Source organism: Homarus americanus, unplaced genomic scaffold, assembly GCF_018991925.1.
Source record: "Homarus americanus isolate GMGI-L3 unplaced genomic scaffold, GMGI_Hamer_2.0 scaffold48219, whole genome shotgun sequence".
Lineage (NCBI taxonomy): Eukaryota > Metazoa > Arthropoda > Malacostraca > Decapoda > Nephropidae > Homarus > Homarus americanus.
In genome coordinates, this window is record NW_024749634.1 from 81,622 (window position 1) to 92,500 (window position 10,879).

Here is a 10,879-nt window from a genome sequence, read left to right on the forward strand (position 1 = left end):
CCATTTAGTGTTGTGGGCAGAGCTAAGGGTTCCCAAGTGGGTATAATACATATATATATATATATATATATATATATATATATATATATATATATATATATATATATATATATATATATATAGAGCAGGAAATAGAAAACTTTGTGTCTTAGTCGTTAAGTTCATGTCCAACACACCCGCCTACCAGTGGTTAGAGGGGTAGGAGGAAGGAAGGGTTTAGGGGGTTGGGAAGGGGAAGAGGGAGATCTACTACATACATATATATATATATATATATATATATATATATATATATATATATATATATATATATATATATATATATCTGTATCTTCTACCTATAAATCTACTTAGATCTACTCTTGTGAACTAGCACATACGGTATCAGGTCACCCTGTTGGTTGTGTTACAGTAGAAAACAAACACACACACACACACACATAAACACACACACACACACACACACACACACACACACACACACACATATCTTCATCACTAAACACTAAGTTATTTCAGTATTTTGATTTATCTTTTATTTATTCACAGTCTTCTAACTATACAAATATAAATATTCCTTTGGTGGGGATTTTTTATATTTTGTCTCAGTGGTGGGGAAGTTTGTGAGGGAAATTTGGAGTATATGTCTCTAGTGGGATTTTTTTTCTAGTAGGGAGGATTCTAGTGTTGTACATTCTTCTGGTAGGGATTTTTTTTAACTGCTTATTTTCCCGATGACAGGGGAATTTTAACTAATTTGCCTGTCTCATCGGGAATTGTATTTAACCACTTACACATGACAGGGAAAGTATCAGTAACTCACATTCCTATAATGAGGAAAATTATTACCTATGAAGTAGGGGAATTTCCCCCAACTTACACATATGGTGGGGAATTTTATGAAAGTGGTGGGGGAAAACTGTCACCATATCCAATCACTACAATGAAGATTAATTAGTTCACACACACACACACACACACACACACACACACACACACACACACACACCTCTCAGTGATCCACAACGCCTATCCTAGCTACTTTATCCACTGTAGTCATCTCTATGTGACAATACTCGGAGCTGAGGGCGGATCTCGGCTGCACCTCAGACGACGGCGTATCATGGGTCCCTGGAAAGCCGACGCAACGCACCAACCGACGCCGCCCACGCCCACAGCAACACAGCCGGGAACACTTCTTGCGGCAGCCGGAGCAGTCAAGACCGTAGTGAGCCAATGTCTTACGGAACGCCTTTCTGAAGTCTCGGTTGAAATAAGCGTAGATGATGGGGTTAAGGGTGGAGTTGAAGTACCCTGTGGTGGAGAAGGTGGTTAGTGGTGGAGAAGGTGGTGGTTAGTGGTGGAGAAGGTGGTTAATGGTGGAGAAGGTGGTTGTTAGTGGTGGAGAAGGTGGTGGTTAGTGGTGGAGAAGGTGGTTAATGGTGGAGAAGGTGTGGTGGATAGTGGTGGAGAAGGTGGTTAATGGTGGAGAAGGTGGTGGTTAGTGGTGAAGGTGGTGGTTAGTGGTGGAAGGTGATAAGTTAGTGGTGGAGAAGGTGGTGGTTAGTGGTGGAGAAGGTGATTAGTAGTGGAGAAGGTGGTGGCGGTTAGTGGTGGAGAAGGTGGTTAATGGTGCTTGGAGAAGGTGGTGGTTAGTGGTGGAGAAGGTGGTGGTTAGTGTGGTGGAGAAGGTGGTTAATGGTGGAGAAGGTGGTGGTTAGTGATGGAGAAGGTGTGGTGGTTGAGTGGTGGAGAAGGTGGTGGTTGGTGGTGGAGGTGGTAGTTAGTGGGGTGGAGAAGGTGGTGGTTAGTGGTGGAGAAGGTGATTAGTAGTGGAGAAGGTGGTGGTTTAGTGGTGGAGGTGGTTAATGGTGGAGAAGGTGGTGGTTAGTGGTGGAGAAGGTGGTGGTTAGTGGTGGAGAAGGTGGTGGTTAGTGGTGGAGAAGGTGGTGGTTAGTGGTGGAGAAGGTGGTGGTTAGTGGTGGAGAAGGTGGTTAGTGGTGGAGAAGGTGGTGGTTAGTGGTGGAGAAGGTGGTTAATGGTGGAGAAGGTGGTGGATAGTGGTGGAGAAGGTGGTTAATGGTGGAGAAGGTGGTGGTTAGTGGTGGAGAAGGTGGTGGTTAGTGGTGGAGAAGGTGGTGGTTAGTGGTGAAGGTGGTGAGAGAGAGAGAGAGAGAGATACACAAAAAATCCTCCAAATTACTCAGGAAACAAAAACACTAAATTAATTATGTAAAACAGGTCAAATTACCTTAGAGGTCATTTGCATAACTAATGAACTTAATGACGTCTTTCTTTAGTTAACCCAAGTTACTTAATTATCACGTAGAGTACCTGGCCTTACCTGCCTAACACAACAGGATAGGCACTCAGGATAGACACTCAGGATAGGCACTCAGGATAGACACTCAGGAGAGACACTCAGGATAGTCACTCAGGATAGTCACTCACCTATCCAGAAGAGAATAGTGACGAGAGTATCCGGGACTGCACAGGCGTCTCCGCAGAGAGCAGACACGAGGTACCAGCTGAAGAACGGCAGCCAACACAGGAGGAAAACTGACACGATGATTCCGAGGGTCTTGGCCGCCTGTGTGAGAGAGTGTGTGAGAGTGTGAGGGTGTGTGTGTGTGTGAGGGAGGAAGGGAGAGAGAGAGAGAGAGAGAGAGAGAGAGAGAGAGAGAGAGAGAGACTCGTCCTCACAAGCAGGGAAGGATCAGCGATACATTACTGGAACACAACATTTCTGGAACAAAATCACTCAAGAATGGACAGAGTCTTTACCCGAGTAGAGAGAGAGAGAGAGAGAGAATTGGAACAGAGAAGATAAATAGACAGACAAGATACGACGAGAGATAAATCGACAGATATATAGACAGATAGACGGAAATGGATAGATATACAGAGAAAGACAGACTCACAAAATGTCCTTAAGTTAAAACTGTCTCATAAGAGGAGATATGAGACAGTCTCCTTTGTCTCAGTTTAACAAAAGACGGTCGACAAGATGGAGGCGAAATTACCTCAAGCCTTTAGTCAGCAAAAGTGGATCTCTTAGTGTGTGTGTGTGTGTGTGTGTGTGTGTGTGTGTGTGTGTGTTACCAACCAATTATAACTGAAGTAAAGGTCTTAATTCTCATCAGTCATTGGTTGGTTTAAGTTATGTCGTCATTGTCAGCGAAGTATCTTGATATTCAGTGGTGTTATTTTTAAACCTTGGCGCTGATTGGCCGGTACAAGTGTGACGTTTGTTTACATTTCTCTCGTCGCTGATTGGTTCATTCTTATCGTGAGGTGAGTAGTTGCCACATTTACCAGTTCTTACATTTCTATTAAAAAGATAGCGATGCTTATTGGCTCACACGATGCTTGTTTACATTTCTCTCGTCGCTGATTGGTGGGTTTTCATTGAGCGTATGTAATCACTGAAAAATAACAGAACAGACAACCACACACACACACACACACACACACACACACACACACACACACACACCATTGTAAAAATTATCAATAACTTGTAATAAATCAGTGTATTCACTCCCAGTAAACACTACTCCTTGCACTGTCACTATGTTGAAATGAACTGTAGTTTGAGCTTTTCCCCATCTAGTTATTATATATCTTATTTGTGTCACTTATGTCACTTGTATATTATTTGTAATTCGAAACCCATTCCCCAAATATGTAACTGTATATTTTCTGCCTTCTGGCTGCCAAGCTCTTTCAATAAACAGTTAATCATTATTATTATTATTATTATTATTACTATCACTGTTGGTATTCTCAAAGGCAGCTGTCTCTCTCTCTCTCTCTCTCTCTCTCTCTCTCTCTCTCTCTCTCTCTCTCTCAATTAAACAGTAAAATAATTTTTCCTCATTTTCCTCATACGTCTGGCAGCAAAATCATTGAATCTGGGACAAAAAAAAGGTACAGGATTTTATAGTCAAGAGTAGGTTGGACACGACTGACGAACACTCGGACACAAAACAAAATATACATAACTTTTATTGTTTTTGCTTTTTAGCGAATTTATACAAAAAACAATATTGAAACGGTTTAAGGTGACAATTATTCATTAAGAGGACAAAACGTAGTGTGTCGGCGAGTCGATGTTGTGTGAGTGAACGACCATTGATTATGTCAATGTTGGAGACACGAACGTTGCCGGGAGGGAGAGTTGAATGGCGGCTGAGGCAACCTTTGTGTAGTGGTAGTGTGATTTTTACCTCTCTCTCCCTCTCACACCTTTCAATCGCTTGTTCCTTCCCATCTTTCCCTCTCTTCTCACCTCTCCCTCTCTCTTTCTTTCTCTCCTTTCCGTCTGACCTTCCCTTTCACCTCTCCCTCTCTCTCTCTCCCATCTCACATTTCTCCATTCTCTCACTTTCCAATCTGTCCCGTCTCTCACTCTCCTCCCTCTTACCTGACCTCCCTCTCACCTCTCCCTCCCTCTCACCTCTCCCTACCTCCCACTCGAAACGTCACTCTTTCAGCTGTCAATTCTTTCTACCTCCCGAGGCAGAAAATCAATCCTCGAACACTGACATGAAGAGGGAGAGAGAGAGAGAGAGAGAGAGAGAGAGAGAGAGAGAGACCTAAGTTATTCCTTCACAACTCAAAGTTTTGGATGTTCACAAAAATTTTGGTTAAGACTATTCTGGGTCCTAAAAGCTCCTTCCCTAACCCTCTATCTGTCTCCTAAAATTCCTTACCTAAATTTTTAAGTAATTGTAAAACTTCCTAAACTTGGTACCTAAAATTTTAAGTGATTGCTACAAACCCTAAAATTGGTACCTAAAGTTTCTTACCTAAAATTTTAAGTGGTCCAAAAACACCTGCCACTGACCCCCAACAGTCAAATTACTTACGGCAATATTGTGGTTCAGGTAATCAAGTAGCTCGAGGCCTCATTAGTGGTGGTTCGTGAGTCAGGTAATTAGGTAGTTCGTGACCTCATTAGTGGTGGTTCTCAAGATGCTTCAGAACCAGCGAGTTAACTGAGGACAATATGGCGATAATTATCAAATTTCTATCTCTTCTTTCTTTCTTTCTTTCATTTTATTCCTTCTTTATTTGTTATTGTTTTTCTTCGGCATCTATTTTCTTCTTCCTCTTCATTTCTTTTTCTTTTTTCACATCAATCGTAAACCAAATAAAAAACATTGTTCTTGCCTCTTTTATTCTTCTATCCCACTTTTCCCTTCCATCCTCTTCCCCTTTCCCCTCCCCCCTTTCTCTTAATCTCCCTCTCTCCTCTCCTTCCTTTCTCTTAATCTCCCTCTCTCCTCTCCTCCCTCTCTCCCTCCATCTCGTCTCAATGGCCTCTCATGTGAAGCAAAAATGTATTCATTCAGCTTCAAGTTCACCCGTTAGGGATTCGAACTGCTCCATGAATCATTTATGAATCTCCTGATTGGATTCGAACTGTTTCATGATTCTTGTATGAATCTTCTGGTTCGAAGTTCCACTATTCGAACTGATTCATAATACGCACTGATTTACGATTCAGAAGCTCCATTCCATGATTCGAACTGATTCACAACTACGTCAAGATGAGAACGAATTTGTGAACGAATCATCGAACATTTATTTATTTATTCATTTATTTAACTACAGCAATTATCACCTGCCATCGGAACCCACGTTAACGACACAGTAAAGTGATTCGGTGATTCGTTTGTCCGTCTGTCCGTCCGTCCGTCCGTCCGATCACTTGGTTGCCAGGTGAACGAGACTCAAACAAGTGAAGGCCATAATTGATATTGCGCAGATCAAAGACATGAAAGGGACAATTATTAGCTAGTTGGAGGGTGGTAGCATCGTTAACATGTAATGAGGCTGTTAGGGGGTAGGGAGGGTAGTTCAAGTGTTTATTAGGTAGTTAAGGAATCTAACCTTACCTATTTGACCTAATTTAACCTTACCTTATCGAATTAACATAACCTAACCTAATTCAATTTACTTAATCTAACCTAACCAAACCTGATCAGGAAGAAGAAGAAGAAGAAGAAGAAGAAGAAGAAGAAGAAGAAGAAGAAGAAGAAGAAGAAGAAGAAGAAGAAGGGGGAGGAGGAGGAAGTAAAAGAAAGAAAGAAAGAAAGAAAGAAAGAAAGAAAGAAAGAAAGAAAGGTGGACGAGAGAGGAGGAATGAATCAGTGATATATAGAGAATTGCTGAACAAGGACCGATAATTAATGAGACTTCAAACGACAACACTGATGACGTGGTGAAGAAGAGGAACTGATGATAAACAAGGAATAATGCAAGAGATGGGATAAACTCTCTCTCTCTCTCTCTCTCTCTCTCTCTCTCTCTCTCTCTCTCTCTCTCTCTCTCTCTCTCTCTCTCTCTCTCTCTCTCTCTCTCTCTCTCTCTAGTATTCTTTCTATTTATTTCTCTCTTTGGATCTATCTCATTCTCTCTCTTTTTCAAATGCCATACTGTCTCTCTCTCTTTTTATTCTTCCTTTGTATATTCTTTTTCGCTCTATCTGGCTCTCTATCTCTAAAGCTCTCTCTCTCTCTCTCTCTCTATCTCTCTGTCTCTCTATCTCTCTATCTCTCTATCTCTCTAGTTCTCTATCTCTCTAGCTCTCTGTCTCTCTATCTCTCTATCTCTCTATCTCTCTATCTCTCTATCTCTCTACCTCTCTATCTCTCTATCTCTCTAGCTCTCTATCTCTCTAGCTCTCATTCTCATTTTCTCACTATTTAACTTAATCTCTCTTCAATTTCTTCGCCTTTCCTCCATCCCTCCCTCTCTCTTCCTCTTCCTCTCCTTCACCCTTCCCTCTCTCTTCCCTCTCATCCGTCTCCTCCCATTCTCACTTCAACTCTTTTATCAGATTCTCTCTCGTACTTGAAGCATTCTGACGAGTTTACCAAGATGGGTTAGGGAGAGGGAGGGATGAGAGGGACGGTGAGAGGGAGGATGAAAGGGGCTTGGGAGGATGAGAGGTGAGTGAGAGAGATGGTGAGAGGGAGTGAGAAAGAGGTAAGAGAGGTTAGAAGAGAACTGAGAGAGAAGAAGATCTACACACCCTCGACCAGGCATAAACTCATCTCATAAACTGCTGTCAATTGTCTGTCTCTCTGTATGTCTCTTTGTGTATCTCTCAGTATCTCTTTGTGTGTCTGTCTCTCTCTCTCTCTCTTCCATGTTTCCTCCTTTATTTGTTTTTGTCACTTTCTTCCTTTATTTATTCTCTCGTTTTTGTTTTTCTTTGTCATTTTGTGTTTTGTTGTGGTTTTTGTTTTTGTTATTTTTGTGATTATTTTATTGTTGTTCTTTTCTTCTATTATCGTTTTGTTTGTTTTCCTCTCTCTCTCTCTCTCTCTCTCTCTCTCTCTCCCTCACACACACCATCCTTTCTCTCTCCCCTTATCCTTTGTTTATCTCTCTCTCTCACCTATCCTCCTCCTCTTCTTCCTCCCTTTCCGTCTTCTCTTTTGATATTCTCCCTCTTCCTCTTCCGTGTTCTCCTCTCACTCTGTCTCTCTTATCTCTCCTTCCTCTGCTCTTACTAACTTCCTCCTCTTCCTTCTTCCTTGATTAGTCTTTCGTTACCTCTCTCTCTCTCTCTCCTACTCCACCATTGTCATTTACCTTCCTCTTCCTTCTCTCATATTTTACTATCTTTTTCTCTTGTTTATCTGTCTGTCTGTCTCTCTTTCACCATCACCCACCTCCCTCTCACTCTCTCTCTCATCATCATCATCATCACCTCTCTCTCTCTCTCTCATCATCTCATCATCCCACATTCCTCTCTCATTATCATCATCACTTCCTCTCTCCCTCATCACCTCACCACTCCCTCTCCTTCCTCTCTCTATCACTCACCTTCCTCTCTCTCCTCATCATCACCACTTGCTTCCTCTCTCTATCATCACCACTCACCTTCCTCTCTCTCATCCTTCATCATCATCCTCTCTCTCTCTCTCATCCCTCCTTCCTCTCTCTCTCATCCCTCCTCTCCTCATCATCACCTTCCTCTCTCTCTCTCATCATCACCACTCACCTTCCTCTCTCTCTCATCATATCATCACCTTCCTCTCTCCTCATCGCCATCATCACCTCCTCTCCTCTCTCATCATCACCCTCACCTTCCTCTCTCTCTCTCTCCATCATCATCACCTTCCTCTCTCTCTCTCATCATCACCACTAACCTTCCTCTCTCTCTCATCATCACCACTTACCTTCCTCTCTCTCTCATCACCATCATCACCTTCCTCTCTCTCTCTCATCTCGCCATCATCACCTTCACCTCTCCCTCTCTCTCCCCATCATCACCACTTACCTTCCTCTCTCTCTCATCATCACCCTTCCTTCCTCTCTCTCTCCTCTGTCACCATCATCACCTTCCTCTCTCTCTCATCCATCATCATCACCTTCCTCTCTCCTCTCTCTCTCCTCCATCATCCACCACTAACCTTCTCTCATCATCACCACTTACCTTCCTCTCTCTCTCATCACCACTCACCTTCCTCTCTCTCTCTCATCGCATCATCACCTTCTCTCTCTCTCTCATCATCACTCACCACCTCCTCTCTCTCTCATCCATCATCATCCTTCCTCTCTCTCTCTCATCTCATCACCACTAACCTTCTCTCTCTCATCATCACCACCACCTTCCTCTCTCCCTCTCTCTCTCTCTCTCACTCACCACTCACCTTCCTCTCTCTCTCTCATCATCATCACCACTCACCTTCCTCTCTCTCTCATCGCCATCATCCTCTCCCTCTCATCATCACCTAACCTTCTCTCTCATCACCACTCTCCTCTCTCTCATCACCACTCCTCTCTCTCTCATCATCACCTTCCTCTCTCTCTCATCATCACCACTAACCTTCCTCTCTCTCTCTCATCATCACCACCACCTTCCCTCTCTCTCTCCATCGCCATCATCACCTTCCTCTCTCTCCTCATCATCACCATCATCACCTTCCTCTCTCTCTCTCATCACATCATCACCTCCCTCTCCTCTCCCTCTCTCTCTCATCCACCACCACTACCTTCCCTCTCTCTCTCCACACTCTCTCTCCCCATCATCCTCTCTCCACTCTCTCATCATCTCCATCATCACACCACTCCACCTTCCTCTCTCTCCCCACCACCACCACTAACTCCTTCTCTCTCTCTCTCATCATCACCACTCTTCCTCTCCTCATCACCAGCCCACCTCTCTCTCTCTCATCGCCATCATCACCTCTCCTCTCTCTCTCACATCAACTAACCTTCCTCTCCCTCTCATCGCCCATCATCACCTTACTCTCTCTCTCCTCATCATCACTCACCTTTCACCTTCCCTCTCTCTCTCATCCTCATCCCTTCCTCTCTCCCATCACCATCATCATCATCACCACTTACCTCCTCTCTCATCGCCATCATCACGCCTTACTCTCTCTCTCATCATCACCACTCAACCTTCCCTCTCTCTCTCTCATCGCCACTCATCACCTTCCCTCTCTCTCTCTCATCATCATCACCACTAACCTTCCTCTCTCTCTCATCACCATCATCACCTCTCTCATCACCCACTTAACCCTTCCTCTCTCTCTCTCTCTCATCATCACCACTCCACCTTCCTCTCTCTCTCATCATCACCACCACCTTCCTCTCTCTCTCCATCATCACCACTCACCTTCCTCTCTCTCTCTCATCACCATCATCACCTTCCTCTCTCTCTCTCATCATCACCACTCACCTTCCTCTCTCTCTCATCACCACTCACCTTCCTCTCTCTCTCTCATCATCACCACTCACCTTCCTCTCTCTCTCTCATCACCATCATCACCTTCCTCTCTCTCTCTCATCATCACCACTCACCTTCCTCTCCCTCTTCATCTTGTGTAGTGACGCCTGCTTCTTCTTCACCTCACCAGACGCCGCCACGTTCATGATGGCGTCAGGACCCATCCCCGCGGAGCTCTTCCTCACGCCCACCCCGAGGAACCTTCTCTTCATACCCAGCCCACCACGCCTACATTTGGGCGTACTACCGGGTGACGGCGTGGGCGTAGAGTCGTCACTGTTCGGGAGATCCATCCGCGACGCCACGACAGACGACTCGGTAAGAGGAGGTGAGGATGGGTCGTCAAAGGCTGTGGTCGTTAATCCGTTGCTGTGGACTACTCCCCGGGTGAAGCAAACGTCCTTCCCCGCCTGTCTGCTGCTCACTTTGTTATGGGCGCAGCAGACACCCGCAGCAAAACAGATATCTTTACCAACTTGCTGTGGTGATTGTTTGGGGTGGGTGTGGAGGCAGGATATACCCCCAGAGCAACACACGTCTTTCCCCGTTTGTTGTGGGAGTGGTAGACTCTCCCCAGGGTAATAGGACTCCTTCTCAACTTGCTGTGGTATCCTACTCTTGCCGTGGACACAACAGACGAGTCCTCCTCCAGGACACACGGCGGCGTCCTTCTTCCCTTGCTGGGGGGGAGGTGGTGGTTTGCTGGGGGTCCTGAAGGTGGGGTTGGTGTTGGCGGGGTCGTTGCTGGGGGCGTCGTCGGTGATCTTGACGCTCCCTCGGGTCATGCCATTGATGTGGAGGTGTTTGTTGAGGAGGAGAGCTGCCACTGTTGATCTGGGGGAGGAGAGGGGTGAGGAGAAGGGGGAGGAGAGGGGTGAGGAGAGGGGTGAGGAGAGGAGGTGGTGGAGAGATGGGAAGGGAGGAGAGGTGGAGGAGAGGGGTGAGGAGAGGGATGAGGAGATGGGGTGAGGAGAGGGGGAGGAGAGGGGTAACGGGAGGGGGGGGAGGGGGAGAGAACGAGAAATGTTAGTGAGGAGATAGTGATGGCTGACTGTCTCTTTGTCTGTCTCTATATCTGTCTCATTTTCTGTCTTTTTTATCCATTTTATTATTGATTTCCACCTG

At 45.0% G+C, this 10,879-nt stretch overlaps 1 protein-coding gene across 1 annotated transcript; it reads right to left on the reverse strand.

The window, feature by feature from the left end:
- Nucleotides 1-335: 335 nt before the first annotated feature.
- LOC121853393 (histamine H1 receptor-like) lies at nt 336-10,585 on the reverse strand. The gene is made up of 3 exons (XM_042347455.1): nt 9,829-10,585; nt 2,452-2,590; nt 336-1,314 (listed from the first exon to the last, which is right to left on the reverse strand). The coding sequence occupies exons 1-3, from the start codon at nt 10,537-10,539 to the stop codon at nt 1,013-1,015; spliced, it is 1,152 nt and encodes a 383-aa protein (XP_042203389.1). The 5' UTR covers nt 10,540-10,585; the 3' UTR covers nt 336-1,012.
- Nucleotides 10,586-10,879: the final 294 nt, after the last annotated feature.

Coding starts and splice junctions, on each gene's coding strand:
- LOC121853393 (XM_042347455.1), bottom strand. CDS start 10,539: ATGACCCGAGGGAGCGTCAAGATCACCGACGACGCCCCCAGCAACGAC. Junction 2,591..9,828: donor AGATGAAGAGGGAGAGGAAG/GTGAGTGGTGAT, acceptor TCTCTCACACAG/GCGGCCAAGACCCTCGGAAT. Junction 1,315..2,451: donor CACTATTCTCTTCTGGATAG/GTGAGTGACTAT, acceptor TCTCCACCACAG/GGTACTTCAACTCCACCCTT.